General features: G+C 39.4%; 1 protein-coding gene and 1 pseudogene across 5 annotated transcripts in view; one reads left to right on the top strand and one right to left on the bottom strand.

Moving 5' to 3' along the window:
- Window positions 1-3,798: 3,798 nt before the first annotated feature.
- On the bottom strand, window positions 3,799-5,089 carry LOC100470078 (annotated as a pseudogene).
- Window positions 5,090-13,995: 8,906 nt separating this feature from the next.
- Window positions 13,996-22,938, top strand: part of GAB2 (GRB2 associated binding protein 2) — a 52,000-nt gene continuing 43,057 nt past the window's right edge. For 2 of the 5 annotated variants that reach the window (XM_034666269.1, XM_019796457.2), the window contains exon 1: window positions 13,996-14,296. In XM_034666269.1, coding sequence (XP_034522160.1) covers window positions 14,035-14,296 — 262 coding nt within the window. In that variant the 5' untranslated portion in view covers window positions 13,996-14,034. The remainder of the gene's footprint in view (window positions 14,297-22,938) is intronic. The other 3 variants (XM_011221083.3, XM_034666272.1, XM_034666271.1) reach the window with 2 other exon arrangements.

A 22,938-nucleotide genomic window follows, 5' to 3' on the forward strand; every position in this document is an offset into this window, starting at 1 on the left:
TTTATTTTGAGATAACTTTAGTTTCATAGGTAATTGTAAAAATAATAACAGAGATCATACACTCTATTAGTGTCCCCCCAGTGGTAACATCTTCTGAAACTATACTACAGTATCACAACAAGAATGTTAGTATTGATATGGTCAAGATCCAGAACATTTCCATCACCGTAAGAATCTCTCATACCACCCTTTTATAGCCATACTCACATCTGTCCTACTCCAAGAGCCTCCTTAACCACTGACAGCCACTAATCTGTCCATTTCTAAATTCTGCCATTTCAAGCATGGTAGGTAAGTGCAGTCATGCAGCATGTAGCCTTTTGGGATTGGCTTTGTTGACTCAGCATAACTCTCTGGAGATGCATTCAAGATTTTGCATGTGTCAATACTTTTTTTTTTTTAATTATTGCTGAGTAGTATTCTATGGTGTGGATATACCACAGTTTATTTAGCCGTTCACCCATTGAAGGACACTTAGATTGTTCCAATTTGGAGCTATTATAATTAAAACTTAAACGTTCACATACAAGTTTTTGTATGAAATAAATCTTTATTTCTCTGGGATAAATACCCAGGAGAACAATTGCTGAGGTATATAGTAGTTGCATGTTTGGTTTTTTAAGAAATGGCCAAAGTAGGAGGGCCTGGGTGGCTCAGTCAGTTACATGTCAACTCTTGATTTCTATTCAGGTCATGATCTCAAGGTCATGAAATCAAGCCCTGTGTCACAAGAGCCCTCTCTCCCAAAAAAACAAAACAAAATGAACAACAACAACAATAACAAAAACAGCCAAGTTGTTTTCCAGGGTGGCTATATCATTTTAGATTATTACCAACAATGTTTGAGTGACCCATTTTCTCTGCCTTGTTACCAGGATTTTGTGTTGTCACAGTTTTTTATTTTAACCATTTTGATAGGTCTGTGATAATATCTCGTTGCGCTTTAATTTGTGTTTCCAGAATGGCTAAAGCTGTTGAGCATCTTTGCATGTGCTTCTTGACCATCTGTATATTCTCTTCGGTGAAATGTCTTTTCATGTCTTTTGCCCTGGTCCTAATTAGATTGTTTCCTTCTTATAACTGTTGAGTGTTGAGAGTTCTTTATATGTTCTAGATACTATTCTTTGTTGACTATGTGGTTTGCAAATATTTTCTCCTGCTCTACAGCTTGTCTTTCTATCTTTTTAAAATTTCATTATTTAAGCATGCTTGACATAACAATGTTATTAGTTTGAGGTACACAACATAGTGATTTGACAGTTCTCTACATTATGCAGTGTTCTTCATGATAGTGTTACCATCTGTCATCATACAACATTATTACAGTATTATTGACTATATTCCCTATGCTATACTTTCATCTCTGTGACTTATTTATTTTATGACTGAGAGTTTATACCTCTTTATCCCTTTTCACACATTCCCCCCTTCCCCTTTCCTCTAGCAACTACCAGTTTATTCTCTACATTTATGAGTCTGTTTCTTGTTTGTTGTTGTTGTTGTTTGCTTGTTTTGATTTTTAGATTCCACCAGTTAGTGAAATCATATGGTGTTTGTCTTTCTCTGACTAACTTATTTCACTTAGCATGATACTCCTAGGCCCATACATGTTGTCACAAATGGCAAGATCTCACTCTTTTAATGGTGAGTGACATTTGTGTGGATATGTCTGTGGATGTGTACACCACATCTTCTTTATTCATTCATCTGTTGATGGATACTTGAATTGTTTCCATATCTTGGCTGTTGTAAATAATGCTGAATGAATATAGAGGTGCATATTCAAATTAGTATTTTCAGGGACTTTTTTTGGGGGGGGATAAATATCCAGGAGTGAAATGACCAGATTTTATGGTATTTCTCTTTTTAATTTTTTGAGGAATCACCATACTGTTTTCCACAGTGATTGCACCAATTTACATTTTTACCAACCTTTGTGCACAAGGATTCATTTAATTTCACCAACCCTTGTGCATAAGGGTTCCCTTTTCTCCACATCCTCACCAACACTTGTTATTTCTTTTTAATAATAGCCATTCTGACTGGTGTGGGGTGATAGCTCATTGTGGTTTTGATTTGCATTTCCCTGATGATTAGTGGTGTTGAGCATCTTTTCATTTGTCTGTTAGCCATCTGTATGTCTTCTTGGGGAAAATGTCTGCTCAGGTCCTCTACCCATTTTCTAATTGGATTGATTTTTATTATTATTTTTTTGATTGAGTTGCATAAGTTCTTTATATACTTTTTATATTAACCCCTTATCAGATAAATCATTTGCAAATATCTTCTCGCATCCAGTAGGTTGCTTTTTTGTTTTGTTGATGGTTTCCTTAACTGTGAAAAAGCTTTTTATTTTGGTGTAGTCCCACTTGGTTTTTTTTTTGCTTTTGTTTCCTTTGCCTGAGGAAAAATATCTGTAAATATATTGCTAAGGCTGATGTTCAAGAGGCTGCTGCCTATGTTTTCATTTAGGAGTTTTATGGTTTCAGGTCTCATATTTAGGTCTTTAATCAATTTTGAATTTATTTTAGTGTATGGTGTAAGAAATTTCATTCTTTTGCATGTAGCTGTCCGGTTTTCCCAACACCATTGATAAGAATGTCATTTCCCCATTGTATATTCTTGTCCCCTGTGTCATAGATTAATTGACCTTATAAGCATGAGTTTTTTTCTGGGCTCCCTATCCTGTTTGATTGATCTATGTGTTTATTTTTGTGCCAGTGCCATATGTTTTGATTATTATAGCTTTGTAGTATATCTTGAAATCTGGGATTGTGATGCCTCCAGCTTTGTTCTTTCTCAAGATTGCTTTGGCTATTCAGGGTCTTTCATGGTAACATCCAAATTTTAGTATTATTTGTTCTAATTTTGTGAACAGTGCTTTTGGTATTTTGATACAGACTACATTGAATCTGTCATTTGCTTTGAGTAGTATGGCCATTTTAACACTAATTTTTCCAGTTCATCAGCATGATATATCTTTCCATTTGTTTGTATCATCTTCAATTTCTTCCATTACTTTCTAATTGTTTTCAGAGTGTAGGCCTTTTGCCTCCTTGGTTAAATTTATTTCTATCTTTTTTTTTTTTTTTGGTACAATTGTAAGTGGGGTTGTTTCTTAATTTCTCTTTCTGTTAGTTCACTATTTGTGCATAGAAACACAACAGATTTCTGTATATTAAATTTTGTATCCTGCAACTTTACTGAATTCATTTATCAATTCTAATAGTATTTTGTTAAATTCTTTAGGGTTTTCTATGTGTGGTGTCATGCCATCTGCAAATAATGAAAGTTTTCCTTCTTCCTTACCAATTTGGTTGCCTTTTATTTTTCTTACCTGCTTGCTGCCAAGTAGGACTTCTAGTACTACATTGAATAAAAGTGACATGAGTGGACATCTGTGTCTTTTTCCTGATCTTAAAGGAAAAGCATTGAGTTTTTCACCATTGAGTTTGATGTTAGCTGTGGGTTTTTCATCTATGGCTTTTATTATATGGAGGTATGTTCCCTCTAAACCAACTTTGTTGAGAGTTTTTATCATGAATGGATATTGACTTTTATTAGGTGCCTTTTCTGCATCTATTGAGATGATTATATGGTTTTTTCCTTCATTTTGTTAATGTAATATATCACATTGGTTGATTTGTGGATATTGAACCATCCTTGCATCTCTGGAATAAATCCCACTTGATTGTGGTGAATGATCCTTTTGTTTTCTCACTGCCTTTGATCAGGTCTTTATTCAAAATTTGCTGTCCAAAATGATTTGACTTTTATGGAATAAGCAAATTTAAGTTTTTATGCAGCAGACTTCTTTTCTTCCGTGGTGGGTTTCTTTTCTGTAGGCTTCTTCTTGACTGCTGGTTTCTTGGTAGCTGCAGCCTTTTTTCCCACCAAAGGTTTCTTCTGCTTCTTAACACTAAAAGCCTTCTTTCCTTTCTTCCCTACCACAGGCTTGCCTGGAACCCCCTTCTCATATGATTTGGCTTCTCATTTACCTTATCCATCTGAAGTTTGTGATTCTTGGCCTGACAAAGAATGATGTTGAGGCACATGGACTGTGCATGTGGGTTTAACTTCAACATGATTCTCAGGTTTTTCAGTGGTTTCTTCTTCAGGAGTCTGTGGTGAATCTTCTTGCACATTGCTCAGAGGGCTCTTTAGATCTCTGAGCTTTTTAAGAGTCTGCTAAGGTCTGTATTAAGCATCTTATGCATTGGAAGGTTGTAGTTACTCTTGAGAGAGGCAGGCTTACACCAGGTGCCACACAGATCATCTAACTTGCAGAAAGCACTTTCATTCCAAATGCAGAAATGTGACACATGCCCACCAGGAGCAAGTTAAAAAATGTTCAGTTTGGTTACATTAAAGTAATTCCAGGGATGTTTTTGAAGGCCTTGATGATTCCATCATCCTTGTTATAGATGGTGTAGGGTCCCCTGTACTGAATATGAGGACAGTTTCTCATTTTGCCCTTGCCAGCTCTAATTCAATGAGAGGCATAGATCTTTTTGATACAATACCAAGCTTTAAGTTTCTTAAGAAGCAAAACAGTGTCCTAGGTCTTCTTGTAGACTTCAGCTTTATCTTCAACCACCAAAGGAAGTTCAGGAACTTCCTCAATACAATGACTTTTAGACATGACCAGCCCTGGTAAGGCTGATGCAGCCAGGGCAGAGCAGATGGCATATCGCTTCTGTGTTGTGTTCACTCTGCGGTGCCAACAGCACCAGGTTTGGGTTGGTGCAAACATGCGGCCCCCACGACAGATATTTCCAAAAGCACTCTGGCCAGAACAGTAAGTCTCACTACCTCGAACTCTGGGAATTCGAACCACGGCTCTGCCGGTACCCCAAGATTCAGCACTGGTTTGATGACTTGCTAATTCACTTACGGCATATGGCTATTTGTTGTTTTTGTGCAAGTTGGTGTGAACAAAGTTCACAATATCAGGTCAAATGGGAGATTTGAACATAGCAGGCAAAGTAAGATTTTTGGCAGATGACTCCCCCTTTTCAGAGTACACCGGTGTCAGTGGAGGAGCACACACCATCTCAGGGAGAGGACAGGGCCATGCTTCTCTCAACCCCATGGCTCCTGTAGGAAAAGCACAAATGATCCTTTTAATTTATTGTTGAATTTGGGTGTTGATATTTTGTTGAGGATTTTTGCATTTATGTTCATCAGAGATACTGGCCTGTAGTTTTATTTTACAGTATCTTTTTCTGGTTTTAGTATCAGGATAATGCTGGTCTTATAGAATGAATTTTGAAGCTTTCCTACCTCTTCTGTTTTTTGCAATAATTTGAGACAAATAAGTATTTACTCTTCCTTAATACTTAGTAGAATTCACACATGAAACTGTTTTGTCCTGGACTTTTGTTTGTTGGAAGTTGTTTTTTTTATTATTATTATTACCAGTTCAATTTTTTTACTAGTAAATGAGATATTCTAATTTTCTGTTTCTTCTTGATTAAGTTTTGAAAGATTGGAATTCAGTTTTGGAAGAAGGAATTTATTTCTTGTAGGTTGTAGGTTGTTCAGTTTGTTGGCATATAATTTTCTGTAGTAGTCTCTTACAATCTTTTGTATTTGTGTGGTGCTGATTATTATTTCTCCTCTTTCATTTCTAGTTTTGAGTTCTCTTTTTTTCTTGATATGTCTGACTAAAAACTTATCAGTTTCATTTATCTTTTCAAAGAACCAACTCTTGATTTCATTGATAATTTCCTACCTTTTTTTAGTCTTGACTTTAGTTATCTCTGCTGTGATCTTTATTATTTCCTTCCATTTACTAACCTTGGGCTTTGTTCTTCTTTTTCCAGTTCCTTTACATGTAAAGTTAGGTCATTTATTTGAGATTTTTTTTCTTGTTTCTTGAAGTAGACCTGTATCACTATAAATTTCCCTCTTAGAACTGTTTTCACTGTGTCCCAAAGATATTGGACCATTGTGTTTTCATTTTCGTTTGTCTCCATGTGTTTTTTTTATTTCATTTTTTATTTCTTTGTTAACCCATTGATTACTTAGTAGCACATTGTTTAGCCTCCATGTGTTTGTGGTTTTTCTAGTTTTTTGTTTTTTGCTTTTTTAAGTAGATTCCATCCCCAGCACGGAGCCCAGTGCAGGTCCCAAACTCAACACCCTGAGATTAAGACCTGAGCTGAGGGGCGCCTGGGTGGCTCAGTCATTAAGCATCTGCCTTTGGCTCAGGGTGTGATCCCAGGGTTCTGGGATTGAGCCCCATGTCGGGCTCCCTGCTCTGCTGGGAGCCTGCTTCTTCCTCTCCCACTCCCCCTGGTTGCCTTTCCTCTCTCGCTGGCTGTCTTTCTCTCTCTCTCTTTCTCTCTCTCTGTCAAATAAATAAATAAAATCTTAAAAAAAAAAAAAAGACCTGAGCCGAGATCAAAAGACACTTAACCAACTGAGCCACCCAGGCGCCCCTGTTTTGTTTTTTATTGTAGTTGAGGTCCAGTTCCCTACCATTGGTCAGAAAAGATACTTGATATGATTTCGGTCTTCTTAAATTTATTGAGCCTTTTTTTGTGGCCTGTCATGCAATTTTTCCTCGAGAACGTTCCATGTGCACTTGAAAAGAATGTGTATTATGTTTTTTGATAGAATATTCTGTATATATCTGTTAAGTCCTTCAGGTCTAACATGTCATTCAAAGGCACTGCTTCTGTATTGATTTTCTCTCTGCATGATCTATTTATTGATTTAAGTGGGATGTTAAAATCCCTTACCATTGTTGTATTATTGTCAGTTTCTTTATGTCTGTTACTGGTTGCTTTATGTGTTTAGATGCTCCTTTGTTGGTGCATAGATATTTACAATTGTTATATCTTTTTTTCAGATTGATCTCTTTATCATTATGTAATGCTCTTCTTTGTCTCTTATTACAGTCTTTGTTTTAAAGTCTATTTCATCTGATACAAGTATTGTCATTCTGGCTTTTTTTTTTTTCCACTTACATTTGCATGGAATATTTTTCTTCATCCCTTCACTTTCAGTCTGTATGTGTCTTTTTGTCCTCTTAACATAAGGCTCTTGCAGAGCAAAAGTTTTACAAATTTCATTAAAGTCTAATTTATAAGATTGTCCTTTTATGGAGTATGCTTTTGGTGTCAAGTCTAAGAACTCTTGCTTAGCTCTAGATCTGATAGATTTCCTCCACAGTTTTTCTTTCCCCCTAAATGTTTTATAGTTTTACACTTAAGTCCATGATTCATTTTGTGTTAGTTCTTGTATAAGAAGTGAGATTTAAATTGAGGTTCATTTACTTCTTTATGGTTGCCCAGTTGCTTCAGCATTATTTATTGAAAAGACCATCTTTCCTCCACTGAATTGCTTTTTCACCTTCATCAGAAATCAGTTTGGGCCTATTTGTGTGGGGCTGTTTCTGGGTCATTTGTTCTATTCCTTTGTTCTGTGTGCGTGTGTGCTTCTGCCAACACCACATAGTCTTAAGAACTGCAGGTATATAATAATTCTTGGAATCTAGTGAATTAACAACCCCTCTTTTATCTTCCTTTTCAAAATTGTTTTAGCTTTTGTACTTTCTTTGCCTTCCCGTATACATTTTAGAGTAATTTTGTCTACATTTATAAAAACTCTTGCTGGAATTTTGATAAAAATTATGTCAAATCTGAGCATCAATTTGGGGAAATGTGCTATGTTGCCTGTTCTATTCCATGAACATGGTATACTTCTCCATTTTTTTTCCTTTTGTCAGCATTGTATAGCTATCAGCATACATGTCCTGTACATATTTTGTTAGATTTATACCTATTTCATTTTTTAAAAACAAACTATGAATGGCATTTTATTTTTTTATTTTAATTTTTTTATTATATTATGTTAGTCACCATACAGTACATCCCTGGTTTCTGATGTAAAGTTCGATGATTCATTAGTTGCGTATAACACCCAGTGCACCATGCAATACCTCCTTACTACCCATCACCAGCCTATCCCATTCCCCCACCCCCCCCCTCTGAAGCCCTCAGTTTGTTTCTCAGAGTCCATAGTCTCTCATGCTTCGTTCCCCCTTGATTACCCCCCCTTTCTTTATCCCTTTCTTCCCCTACCAATCTTCCTAGTTCTTATGTTCTGTAGATGAGAGAAATCATATGATAATTGTCTTTCTCTGCTTGACTTATTTCACTTAGCATTATCTCCTCCAGTGCCATCCATGTTGCAGCAAATGTTGAGAACTCATTCTTTCTGATAGCTGAGTAATATTCCATTGTATATATGGACCACAGCTTCTTAATCCAGTATTTTAATTCTCTATCCCTACGTATTCACTGCTGATACATTGAAGCAAATTGATTTTTATATGTTCATCTGGTATCCTGTGACTTTGATGGGCTCACTTATTAGTTCCAGGAGTTTCTGAGTATTTTTTTCTAAATTCCTTGGGATTTTCTATGTGGAAAATTATGTCATCTGCAAATAGGGACAATTTTTTTCTTTCTTTCTAATCTGTATGCCTTTTATATCTATGTCTTTATTGCCCTGAATAGAACTTTCAGCACTGTGTTTTATAAGAGTGCTGAGATTGAGCAGACATCCTTGCCTTGTTCCTGATTTTAGGGAGAAAGCATTAATTATTTCAATACAAAGTATAATGTTGGTGTTGATCTTTTGTTGATGCTTTTTATCAAACTGAGGAATCTCCTCCTATCTTCCAATTTTTTTGAGTTTTTATTATGAATAGGTGTCAAATTTTGTCAAATGCTTTTTTCTGCATCAATTGATATGACCATGTGGTTTTTCTTTTGCCTATTAATATGGTGGATTACACTGATTGATTTTTGGATATTGAATTAGTTTTACATGCTTGGGACAAACCCCACTTGGTTATCTTATATAATTCTGTTTATATCTTGCTGAATTCTCTTTGTATTTTATATTTAAGTCCATGATCCATTTTAACTTAATTTTTGTAAGAGATTTTGTATAGCTAAAAGAACAGTCCTGTAAAAGCTTTCTTCTTAATAACATATTCAGGACTCATGTTCTCATGTTCTTCTTGCATTATGTATCAGTAATCCAACAGTAAATTTTTCATTTCTGTGTCATGGGACACTTTCAAGCTGAAGGTCCCAGATTTCCTTATGAATATTTATCACATGGCCACTGTTCCTAACAGAATGAAGAGAACGAGATGCTAAAGAACTCACATCATAAAGAATCCACAGTATACCTTTATCTTTCTTAATCTCTTTGCTGTAATTCTCTTGCTGTCCTCCTTTCCTACTTCCTACCATGAACGTTTATATATTTAAACTGCATTTATTAGTTTGAATAAATTAATATATTTATAGAATGAAGAAAGTCAACAGATCTTTACTGAGTTCTCATATAGGCCAAGCATTTTGCCAAGTAACTTTTCACTACATAGGACCCTAGCCTCAAGATGTTCAGACTTAAAGGGGAGGAAGGTATATAAACAATTGAAATGCCAGAGTTGAGGCATGAAATGCCAAAGAAAGCACAAGTTATTAAGGGAATATAAGACAGGAGCACCAGCTTTACCTGTTGAAGTTAGTAAAGGCCTTCCAGGAGAAGTGATACAAGCTGGCACTGAGGGGACATAGGAATTTTCTAGATAGACAAAGTGAGATGAGAGTTATTCCAGGAAGATGCGGTAGCTTGTGCAGAGACATGAAGTCATGCAGTTAGGTGGCATATTTGGAGAATAATCTGTAGTTTGTTATGCACCTATAGTAAGTTCTTTGAGACCAATAATTCATGCTGTATCCTCAGCATCTAGAATAATGCCTGCAGCATCGTAGGCACTAAACAAATATTTGTTGGATAGATGAATGGAAAGAAGGAAGACAGGAGGCATAAATGAGACCAGAGAGATAAGAAAGTTTCAGCAATAAAGACCCTTGCTTAGTAACATTTAGCAAATGCCTACCATAAAGATTCATAGAAGAATAGGAGATGTTCATAATCTACTTGGAAATAAACAACAACAAATACCAAAAATATCTGTAAAATGTTGTAAAAAATGACAGGTCAGAAAAAGTATATGAGGGTTAAGAAGAAGTAGAGGTCCATTTCAGCTGAGAGGATCAGAGAACTTGTCATTGGAGCTAGACTTTTTGGAGTTGGTTATACTTGGTTCTCAGTTGTTTGATTTTTTAAAAATGTGCGTTGACTTGGAGAGAAAGTGGTGTGGCAGAAGAGGGATATGAATTTGGGACTAGACTAGACAGCCTTGGCTGCTCTGCCATAAATTTATCAGCATTTGATAAGCAGTCATTTATCAGCCTGCACCACTTCCTTGGAAGCAGAACCTGACAGGCTCCGATGTTATCTGTAGCAGACACCTTTTTCTTGTTTATGAGGTTGTGTCTGTGTGTGTTTATTCTTGCACTTGCACCCCAGTGATTGGGAGACAGCTCTTTCTGCAGAGACAAACACTGAAGGAGACACATGAACTGAAACACAAGCTAAACTATTAACAATACATTTTTAAAATGCACCTGGCTACCCACACACTTGTATATGCTTGCACCTGCTGCACACACACACACACGCACACACACACACACACACAGAATTCTATAAGCAGTGGTGGCCTGGGCAAGATTTTAGGTGACTATAAATAAATAGTGCTTATTTTTTTTATTTCCCTCAGCTCTGTCCTATCTATCTATACCTTTTCTTCATTTCAGTCTAAGGCTTATTAGGCACCAGTTATATCCCTATAACCTACTGGATGCTGTAAGGAGTTCATGTAAGAAAATGATTGGTCAATTAATTAATCCAGTACCTATTCATTGATAGCCAGCTATGTGTCAGACACTATTCTTTTTTTTTTTTTTAATGATTTTTTAATTATATTATGTTAATCACCATACAGTACATCCCCGGATTCCGNACACTATTCTTTTTTTTTTTTTAATGATTTTTTAATTATATTATGTTAATCACCATACAGTACATCCCCGGATTCCGATGTAAAGTTCGATGCTTCATTAGTTGCGTATAACACCCAGTGCACCATGCAATACGTGCCCTCCTTACTACCCATCACCAGTCTATCCCATTCCCCCACCCCCTCCCCTCTGAAGTCTTCAGTTTGTTTCTCATAGTCCATAGTCTCTCATGTTTCATTCCCCCTTCTGATTACCCCCCTTTTCTTTATCCCTTTCTTCCCCTACCGATCATCCTAGTTCTTATGTTCCATAGATGAGAGAAATCATATGATAATTGTCTTTCTCTGCTTGACTTATTTCACTTAGCATTATCTCCTCCAGTAGTCAGGCACTATTCTAAACACTGAGGATGCTACATGGAATAAAAAGAACCAATCCTTGCCCTGTTGTTTACATTTTGGGAGGTAGATACAGAAACTCAACAAAAATGTGGTATTTTAGGTGGTATAAGTAGGAGTAAGAACAGTATTGAAGAATAAGGGGGAAAGAACGTGTTAGGCTGGGGTGATCAGGAATGCACCCTGACAATGGGACATTTGAATAGAGACTTGAAGGAAAGCTATCTGGGGAAGGAGTATTCCGGGTAGAGGGAACACCTAGAGCAAAGACCCTGAGGCAGAAGTATGTGGCCAGTGTGGTGAGAGCAGAATGGCCAAGGCAGGGAGTGGCAGAAAATGGTTTAAGAGATGTAGCATGGGAGACCGATGCCCAGCAAGTCAGACCCACTGGCCATTTTGCTGACTTTGGTTTTTACTCTGAGATGGAAAGCCTTTGGGGATTTTGTGCAGAGAAGTGACATGATCTGATTTATATCAGCTTCCATGTTGAGCCTTGGTGGCAGGATGAAAGGGTGGAAGCAGGAAGACGACAAAATGGTGGGCTAGACCAAGTGAATAACAGTGGAGGTGCAAAGAGACCAGATTGTAGATATATTTTCAACTGTTTGAACCCACCGGATTTGTTGTTGGGTTAGATGTGGAATGTGAAAGGAGTCAATGATGACATCAAGATTTTTGGTCTGAGCACCTGGAAAGCTGGAGTTGCTATTAACTGAGACGGGTAAGATTGCAGGAAGAACAGGCTTGGAGGATACGAAGAGTTTTGAGCACATTGGATTTAAGATGCCTGTTAGTGAAGAGTTGGATACAAGACTTGAGTTCAGTAGATGAATCTGGGCTGGAGAAATAAATTTGGGAACTGCAGCAGTTAGGTGGTTTTTAAAGCTGTGAAACAATACAATAACCTAGGGAGCGGGTGTAGAAAGAGAAGAGAAAGAGTCTAAGAATTGAGCTTGGGATCATTCCAATATTTAGAGGTCAAGGAGATGAGGAGGAACCAGCCCTGGAGTCTGAAAAAGAGAGGCCAGGGGATAGGGGAATTGAGGGTGAGTTTTGAAGCCAGGGGAAGAAGGTGCTTCAGAGAGAACAGAACAGACCTGTATCAGGTGTTGCTGAGAGATCAAGTAAAACCCAAAAGTTGTGTTAATGGCCTTGAAGTCATTGACACCTTTCTTGAGTTATGTCAGTGGTAGGGGTGGGGCAGCCTGATTAGATTGCTTTCCAAAAAAGAATGGGAAGAGAGGAAACAAAGATCCAGTAGTGTAGAAAACTCTGAAGTTTTCCTGAAAAGTGGATCCGAAAACTGGGCCAGAATTGGAGGGGAATGTGGAATCAAGTCAAGCTCTAAATATTTTTCCCAGGATGGGGGATGTTGGTGTCCTGATAGAAATGATCCTAGTAGGAAGGGAAAACACAGTGATTCCCGAGAATGGGGGAATGATACAGTGGTGTCCCCTTGTAGGTGAGAGGGGACGCACAAACGGAAGGACACTGGCTTTCGATCGGATGAACTGTGCACGCTCCCTAGTAACAGGCCCCTTTGCTGCAGATGTAGGCCAATGGGTAAATCTGGTGCTGACACATGTGTAAATTCTCTTAATTGCTTATATTTTCTCATGAAACAAAGGAGTAGACATGCTGGAGACTCAGAAAGTTCAGAGACTGTTGCCAGAGAGCATGAGAAAATGATAGACAAGATCACCATAGTAGAATTTTTGGGTGGCCTGGGGGCCCACTTGCAATACAGTAATCCAGTCCTTGGCGTTGCTGGTGCTCCCAGATTGTGTACCAAGTGCTCTAGGTGCATTTGCATAATGAAAACCCTGCCAGGTAGCGAGGGCAGGTAGTGGTGACGTTGATTCTCATTTTACACACGAAGCAAGCTCCAAAGCAATAAGTGACTTAGTCTGCAGATCACAGAGCAAGTCAGTGGTTAAACATAGACTCACCCAAAGCTCCGTTACATGTAACATCTTTTTACCACGTTGTAATGGGTCTGCTCACAAAGGACTCAGTCTTGTTGAAGAGATGGAATGTAGCAGACAGCATAAGAAAACATGTAATCAAGTGTTAAATTCTATCATATGGCATGATACAAGGAGTTTATTCAGTGATAATGTTGAGTGCTTAATATGTGCAAGGCCCTATTATAAGTACTCGGGCTATCACAGTGAGCAAGATAGTGGGAAAAAATCCTAAAGTTCTGTGCTTCTGAGAAGTTTTAAAAGGCTTTCTATGTGACTCTTCCAAGGCATAATCATTTGGTAAAAAGCACAGTGTACTAAAAGTTCGGGAACTTGTTTTTCTGCTCCCTGCTGTACGTGACATTGCTTCAACTCACCAGGCCTTGGTGCGATCCCCGTCCATAAGCACTGTGAGTTTGAGTCTGTATTCTAGCCTAGGGAATAATTGCTCAAAAATGTTTTAGTCTCCTTCTAACTTCTTGATCTAAAACATGGGAATGCCACATCTCATTTCATAGTGATAAGACCCTGTTTCCATAGTGAAATGTTGCACTAATACGCATTCTAAAATCATCCTCCAATTTTTAAACTCCGGGGAAGTATGAAGGAGAAAGGGGCCCTGTTCAGCCTGCAGGTGCAACAGTCCCCATCCTTTACCTGGTGATTTCTGAACACCTGTGAGAGGCTTTGAGATAACTAATGACTTTTTCCGTCTTCTTCCTCCTTCCTGTTCAGGCCTGGAAGAAACGCTGGTTTATCCTACGGAGTGGCCGGATGAGTGGTGACCCAGATGTTCTGGAATACTACAAGAATGATCACTCTAAGAAGCCCTTGAGGATCATCAACCTGAACTTCTGTGAGCAGGTGGATGCAGGCCTGACCTTCAACAAGAAGGAGCTGCAAGATAGTTTTGTGTTTGACATCAAGACCAGCGAGCGCACCTTTTATCTGGTGGCCGAGACCGAGGAGGACATGAATAAGTGGGTCCAGAGCATCTGCCAGATCTGTGGCTTCAATCAGGCTGAGGAGAGCACAGGTAGGAGAACAAACCCACTCCTTTCTCCCGAGGACCAGGATGCTTCCTGGAGGGGACTTAGCTGTTGGGGCTGCAATGAAGGCCTTCAGATTCCTTGAGCAGGGACAGCTGACGGCCGCTAAAAGCCCTCCTGTCTGGCAGAGGAGTAATAGGCAAAGAGTGAGAGTGGGAAGCGTTTGGCCAAATACCAGAGGGACCCCTGGCCCTAATTACGTTCCGATGGGACCCTGAGATGTGTTGAGGTTATGATGAAGCTAAAGGTACTTTGTGGTGTTTCTTCAGGTACCCCAACACCACCCCTTTGTCAGCCCTGCACCTTCCCCCCTTCCCTCCACTTTCCAGCGCTCTGTGCTCTTCACGTGTCACTCACCCCATAGGGCAGCCCGCACCGGGATTCCTTCTCTGGCCCAGCTCTGCCTGTTCTAGCCTGTCTGCTTCAGACCACCCTCCATAGTTACACTTGCCACCTTTTTTTTCTTTTGGTTTGGGGTCCTCTGTGATTATTGTGGATGCATAATCCAGTGTTTTTTTATGTTCACTTGAGAGGGGAGAGGTGAAAGGGGGAAATACGGATATATATTTGGGTTTTGTGGACTTTCATAAAAGAGTAGCCCAACTTTGTATTTTTTAAGATTTATTTATTTATTTGAGAGAGAAAGCACGCTTGAGTGTAAGTGGGGGAGGAGCAGAGGAAGAAGGAGAGAGAGCCCCAAGCAGTTTCCCTGCCTAGCGCAGAGCTCAGCATGGGGCTCTGGGGCTTGACACAGGGCTTGTCATGCGGCTTGATCCCATGACCCCAAGATCATGACCAGAGCCAAAACCAAGAGTCAGACACTCAACCGACTGAGCCACCCAGATACTCCGAGTAGCCCAACTTTCTTAACTGAGTTTTGAGTTGCAGAAATGCTCTTTAATATTTTTTTGGGCTCATCCTCAACTTGGGGATGATTGAGAAATAGGTTTTATTCTGAGACAGGTGGAGAGCCTAAATCCGTAGTTCTTAAACCTGGTTGCATGACAGAATTAAAGAGGAGCATTTTTAAAATGCTGGTGCCAAGGATCCATGCCAGATCAGTTCACTAGGAGTCTCAAGGGTGGGCCCTCGCCATGAGCGTCTTTTCACAACTTCATTCTGAATGGCGAGGGCCTGGGGCACCCTTGCTTATTTTTTATGGCTGGTAATATTACATCTATAAAATTTTCTCTGTCCATTCGCCCATTAATGGACACAGATGGTTTGCATGTCTTGGCTGTTCTAAGTAATGCTGCAGTGAACGTGGAAGTGTAGGTATCTCGCCAAGATAGTGATTTCAGTTCCTGCAGATATGTACCCAGAAGCAGAATTGCTGGATCATATGGTAGTTCTGTTTTTAATTTTTTGAGGAACCTCCAAATCATTTTCCGTACTGACTATACCAGTTTATGTTCCTACAAGCAGTGCACAAGGGTTCCCTTTTCTCTGCATCCTTGCTAGCACTCACCTCTTACCTTTTGATAATAGCCAGTTAACAGGTGTGAGGTGATCTCTCATTGTGGTTTTGATTTGATTTACATTTCCCTAATGATTAATAATGTTGTGCATCTTTTCAGGTAACTTGTCCATATGAATATCTTCCCTGGAAAAATGTCTATTCAGATCCTATGACCATTTTTTAATTGGGTTATTTGTTTTTGCTTTTGTTTTTGCTGTTGAGTTGTAGGAATTCCTTATGTGTTTTGGATATTAACCCCTTAGCAGATACGTGGTTTGAAAATATGTATTTTCTTCCATTTCTTTGGTTGCCTTTTCATCTTGTTACTTTTGCCGTGCAGGAGTTTTTTAGTTTAATGTAGTTCCATTTGTTTGTTTTTGTTTTTCTTGTTTGTGCTTTTGGTGTCATATCCAAAAAACTCATTGCCAAGACCAATGTCAAGGAATCTTTTCACTAAGTTTTCTTTTAGGAGTTTTATGGTTTCAGGTCTTTTTTTTTTTTTAATGATTTTTTATTATATTATGTTAGTCACCATACAGTACTATGGTTTCAGGTCTTACATTTAAATCTTTAATCCACTTTGAGTTAGTTTTCCTGAGTAGTTAAGATAGGGGTCCAGTTTCCTTTTTTTTTTTTTTTTTTGCATATCAATACGCAGTTTTCCTACCACCATTTTTTGTCTTTTCACCACTGAGTATGCTTAGCTCCCTTGTCAAATATTAGTTGACCATACATGTGGGGCTCTCTGTTATGTTCCACTGATCTGTGTGTCTGTTTTTATGTCATACCATACAGTTTTGATTACTACAGCTTTGTAATACAGTTTGAAATCAGGAAGTATGATGCCTCCAACTTTGTTCTTCTTTCTCAGGATGACTGTGGCTACTTGGAATCTTTTGTGGTTCCATATGAATTTTAGGATTGTTTTTTCTATTATTGTAAAAAATGCCATTGGAATCTTCATTGGGATTCCCTGAAACTGTGTGGGCATTTTAACAATGTTAATTCTTCCAATCCATAAACATGAGATATCTTTCTATTTATTTGTGTCAAAGTTCTTAATTTTTGAACAGACTGCATTTTCACTTTGCGCCAGGCTCTCCAAATTATGTAGTCTGTCGTGCCTGGACTGGACATGCTGTCCTAGGAATTCTGTGATTTTCATCTTCCTTGCAGAAGGGTTAGGAGTCCCCATTTTACTCTTAAAATCTTTGGTATAATCTTTGTTTCCTGTATGGAATTTCCTGTTTTCCCCAAATCGTTGTCATTTATAGGCTTCATGGATTTTTTTGTTTTTCCCTTTATTTTGTTCCCGATGAAGGAACATTGCATGCAAAAAAGAAACAAGCAAAGAGGGGGAAAATAAAAAGGAATCAAAAGAACAAGGGAGGAAAAACCATAGACTACTTCCCCCACCCCAGTCTCAAAGCTTTCATAAATGTGAGAGATAGGTCCAAAAAATACCTCAGCTTTTTAGAAAATAGGTAATTGTGGGGTGGGGAGGAAGTAATCAGAAAGCAAATTGCTTTTAAGTTTTTATTTTAATTCCAGTATAGTTAACATACGTTATATAAGTTTCAGTCATACAGTATAGTGATCCAACAATTCTACACATTACTTAGTGCTCATCATGATAAGTGCACCTTAATCCCCATCACCTGATTCACCCATCCCCCACCCATCTCCCCTCTGGTAACCATCAGTTTGTTCTCTATAGTTAAGAGTCTGTTTCTTGATTTGTCTCTCTCATTTTTTCCCTTTGCTCATTTGTTTCTTAAATTCTACATAGGAGTGAAAGCGTATGGTATTTGTCTTTCTCTCACTTGTTTCACTTAGCATTATACCCTCTAGATCCATCCATGTAGTTACAAATGGCAAGATCTCAGGGCGCCTGGGTGACGCAGTCGTTAAGCGTGTGCCTTCGGCTCAGGGCGTGATCCCAGCATTCTGGGATCGAGCCCCACATCAGGCTTCTCTGCTAGGAGCCTGCTTCTTCCTCTCCTACTCCCCCTGCTTGTGTTCCCTCTCTCGCTGGCTGTCTCTCTCTGTCAAATAAATAAATAAAATCTTTAAAAAAAAATGGCAAGATCTCATTCCATTGTAGTATATATGAATATATTTATTTTTATATATGGAATATATACATATATATGAATATATATATGGAATATATAATGGGATATTCATACACACACACACACACACATACATACATATGTACACACCACATCTTCCTTATCCATTCATCTGTTGATGAACACTTGGGCTGCTTCCATAATTTGGCTGTTGTAAATACTGCTGCTATAAACATAGCAATGCATGTATTCCTTTGTATCATTGTTTTGTATTTTGGTGGTAAATACCCAGTGGTGTGCTTACTGGATCCTGGGGTAGTTCTGTTCTTAACTTTTTGAGGAACTTCATGCCATTTTCCACAGCGGATGCACCAGTTTGCATTCCCACCAACAGCGCACCAGGGTTCCTTTTTCTCCACATCCTCACCAACATCTGTTGTTTCTTGTGTTTTTTACTTTAGCCATTCTGACAGGTGTGAGGAGATATCTCACTGTGGTTTTGATTTGCATTTCCCTGATGATTAGTGATGTTGAGCATCTTTTCATGTGTCTGTTGCCATCTGGATGTCTTCTTTGAAAAAATATCTGTTCATGTCTTCTGCCCATTCTTTAACTGGATTATTTGTTTTGGGGTGTTGAATTGTATCAGTTGTTTTTATATTTTGGATACTAACCCTTTATTAGGTATGCCGTTTGCAGATATCTTCTCCCAATCAGTAGTCCGCCTTTAGTTTAGGTTTTTTTATTGTGTCCTTTTCTGTGCAGAAGCATTTTATTTTTATGACATCCCAGTAGTTTATTTTTGCTTTTGTTTCCCTTTGCCTTAGGAGACATATCAAGAAAAAAGTTGCTATAGCCAATGTCAGAGAAATTACTGCCTGTGTTCTGTTCTAGGATTTTTATGGTTTCAGATCTCACATTTAGGTCTTAAATTCATTTTGAGTTTGTTTTTGTGTGTGGTGCGAGAAAAGCGGTCTAGTTTCACTCTTTCTGCACGTAACTGTCCAGTTTTCCCAGTACCATTTGTTGAAGAGATTATGTTTTTCCCATTGCATATTCTTTCTTCCTTTGTCAGAGATTAATTGACCATATAATTGTGGGTTTATTTCTGGGTTTTCTATTCTGTTCCATTGATCTATATGAGCAAATTGCTTTTAATTGAATTATTTCCTTGTGGGATTAGAGGTGTTCCTACCAAGAGAAATGTACTTGAGATGTAACAAAAATTACTCTTGGTGCAAATATATTTTTAATCACATATTTAAAAAGTGATTAATGCCTGAATCCTTACTTTTACTGTATAGGATTTAAGTACAGTTCAAATACAAATGTGTGGAACCACGTTATCTGGGCTTGCTTTCTTTAGTAGGACGATTCATTTGCCCATTCAAACATTGTTTATTCAGTTATTCATCCAGCAAACCTTTATGGAACATCTGTTTTGTGACAGTCCTTGTCACAACCACCGAGGCTACAAAGATGACCAGAAGGGTTCCAGTGCTCAGATATCATAGTCTAGTGGAAGGGACAGACCGCTAACAGGCAGTCACAGGGGAGTGCTGGAATAGAGGCATGACCATGGATGGAGACCCCAGCCTGTGCACCACCAGCTCACTGAGGGAGGGAAAGTCTTAAGGGGGTGACAATCAAGTTAGTATATTTTCACCAGCTTTGTCTATTAAAAAATATATTCCCTTAAACCTTTGACTTCATTTTTAAGGGGATTATTTTTATTAGATGCCAGGTGGTTTCATTATGAGAGCAAAGATGTTACTTGTCTGTGACAGGAGGTTAGGATTCTTTGTGAGATCTTTCTGAGGGAGACAGTAGGCTTTTCTTCCCTGTCATAGGAGAATCTGGTGTGTTAAAAGATTCAGCCACATAATGGGTTATGTTTTAATTTAGAGACTTTCTTTAAAATGGATTATATCTATAAAACCCTCAGATAAGGGGTTAAAGCTTAATCACCCAAATCAGTGGGGGTTTTTAAGCTGAGAGTCAGGATCAGAGGCAAAGCAGGAAGGAAATTAACATTTGACTGCCTACTTTCGCTTATTTCATTTCATCACTTTTATTAACTATGCTCCCCTTTTTTTCAAGCAAGGAGACTGAGTGCTTCTTCTTCCCTGTCTAGCACTCCAGGACTACAGCTCCTCTCTGTCCTCACGCCTGCTTTGGCGGGTTCACGTGGACTCCCCAGTGTCCTCTGTCCCGGAGGCTTCCTGAATTCAACACTGCTGTCATTGTGCCGCGGCTTACGGAGAACAGCCCAGGCTCTGGGGTGTCTGTGTCAGCAGCCAGCTTATGGGGAAAGCACCCTGTACTGGCGCCTAACCCTCAGTGGCCACAAAAGAAAACAGTAGGAGCAATATAGTCAGCATCTACTCTATGTGTCCTAGGAGCTCTGCATAAATCTGCACTAAAAATTCATAGGAGTCTTCTGCGGTAGGAGCGGTTTGACTGCAAATACACAGCTAGAAAATGACAGAGCCAGGAGCCTCGTCTAACCCAGGTCTGACTTTGTATTATTATACGTGCTTTGTCTCTGACCTTCTGCAATACAGACATCTGCTAGGACCAAGCCCAGGCACTTTTGCCCCCTTGGACACTACGTGTTGGACTGGAAGCACTCTCTGACCCCTTCCACAGAGGGTCCTACAGCCAACTCAGGTTTCGTCCTCACCAACTCATATTGCTCACATCCTTCAGCTGGAATATTCCAAGAATTTAGTAACTTCCAGGCCTCGAAACCAGTCACCACACTCTACTGGTGAATTTGTGGGCTGGAGGTGAGGATTCCTGACTTCGAATCACAACTCTGGGATTATATGAACAGGTCACATGTTTTCCCAGTTTCCTTTTGTTGAATAGAGATAAAATTATCTTCTCACCCAATGGCTCTGCTCCTCTGTGGATTCACCAAGACAGACTTCAGATGTCTGGCAGCCCCTCGAGTTTCATATTCCGCAGAGGAGTATTCGCATTGTATTCTGTGTGGAGTTGTCCCCTAGAGCTGTGCAATGCGGTGTCCCTGCTCGCTGCGTGGTCCTGGAGAAATTTCTTCCTGGAGAAGCCTCCTTCAAGCACATACACCCTCTTTCTTTCTTTATGTAAGAGTTGTGATGGGACCTAATAAAAAAAAAAAAAAGCAAAAAAAAAAAAACCCCAACCTTCTGTTTTTCCCTTTCATCTGGAAGAGGTTCCACGGCAGATGGAGTCTTTTCTTTTAAAGCCTTCTTGCCACCTCCAGCTTCTGTATACTGCCACCCTCCAATTCCTTGCATATTCTAGCCAGCAATGTCTAGGATTCAAGAACAGACCAGGAGTGAAACGGAGTCTGAATACTGGCATAAGGGTGGAGGAAACAACCTCTTGACAGGGAACTCTTTCCAAAAGGAAACTAGGGATGATGCTCAGGAAGGAAAAGCAATTCCAAGAATATCAAGAAGACTTCATATCACATGTGTGGAGTTTAGTGTGTTTGTGGGGGAGGGGGAGGGGCGGTGTGCACGCAAGCAAAAATAAGAACCCCATCTTCCTCTGGGAATCCGAATAGCCTTCAGTCCCCAGAGTAAGGGAGCAGAAAGCTTCTCTGAGCTGTTTATGAGCGGGCGGGTCCAAGTCCTCACATTTGTGGCCCAGTGGTAGGCAGCTGTCCCTGAGCAGATGCACCATACACAAAAAGAACCCGCTCGCAGCACAGAGCTTTGATGAATTATTCATGGGCTCAGGAGTCCTCCACTGTTAGGAAGCCCTCACCCCTTTGAATCCTCTGAGCCTAGGACTCCTCCTTCCCTTGGTCCCCTCCCTCTGTTATGTATTCAGTGACCGTGCTGCTCTCACGGGGACTCTGAAAGCCACACTAGCTGTACTTGAGTCCCAGCCCTGCAGTTTCGTTGCTCTATGGTACTGAATAAGTAACTTTATCTCTTTGAGGCTTTATCGTCTATAAAGTAGACACGATGCTCCCTGTCCGTTGTTGGAAGGAAAGTAAGAAAATGGATAGGTGCACAACGTGAACACTAGCTGCTTGGTTCACTGTTTTCCCTGTAGTGGTTGTGGTGGTGATGATTTTTGTATCTCTAGGTCAAGGTGAACAGGATGTGATTTAAGTGTCTGGTGTTCTTAGCGGAACTTACAGATGACAAAACACTTAATGCAGTTTCCTTTGAGTGTAAAGAAACAAAATGAGATAGGCAGGCTGTGACATTATTCCTCTTGTTCGGGTAAGGATGCTAAGGGTTAAACAGTACAGAAAGCAGTGTTGCTGGGGCTCCGGTCCAAGGCTTTAACTCCATCCGTAGGCTGTGCGCTCTCACTCCTCATTAGTCCTAGCCCTGCTTCACAGACCTGTTTACCACCGTGGCTCGTAGGTCACAAAATAGCCAGCTGGAGGGAAAAGCAGGAGGTTTCTAAGTCACCAAGAACTGACCCTTTAGAAAGTAAAGTGCTGTCTATACGTTAATATTAACCTTTGAGGGCTAAATTAGCAAGGCAGCATGATCCGTCTTATTTTTTTAATTTACTTTTGTTTTAATTGGGTATAGTTAACATACAGTGTTATATTAGTTTCAGGTGTACAGTATAGCAATTCAACACTTCCATACATCACCCCGTGCTCATCACAGCAAGTGTCCTCCTTAATCCCCATCACGTGTTTTCACCCATCCCCCACCCATGGTTTACCCCTCTGGTAACCATCAGTTTGTTCTCTATGGTTAAGACTCTGTTTCTTGGTTTCTCTCTCTTTTTTTTTCTTTGTTCATTTGTCATGTTTCTTAAATTACACATATGCATGAAATCATATGGTATTTGTCTTTCTCTGACTTACTCTGCTTAGCATTACACTCTCTAGCTCCATCCATGTCATGGAAAATGGCAAGATTTCATTCTTTTTTATGGCTGAATAATATTTCATTACGTGTGCGTGCACGTGTGTGCACATGCACACACGCCACATCATCTTTATCCATCATCAGTCGATGGACACGGGCTGCTTCCATAATTTGGCTGCTGTAAATAATGTTGCAATAAACATAGGGGTGCCCGTATCTCTTTGAATTAGTGCTTTTGTATTTGGGCGGTAAATACCCAG

This window comes from Ailuropoda melanoleuca, chromosome 8 (assembly GCF_002007445.2).
Source record: "Ailuropoda melanoleuca isolate Jingjing chromosome 8, ASM200744v2, whole genome shotgun sequence".
NCBI classification, from domain to species: Eukaryota; Metazoa; Chordata; class Mammalia; order Carnivora; family Ursidae; genus Ailuropoda; species Ailuropoda melanoleuca.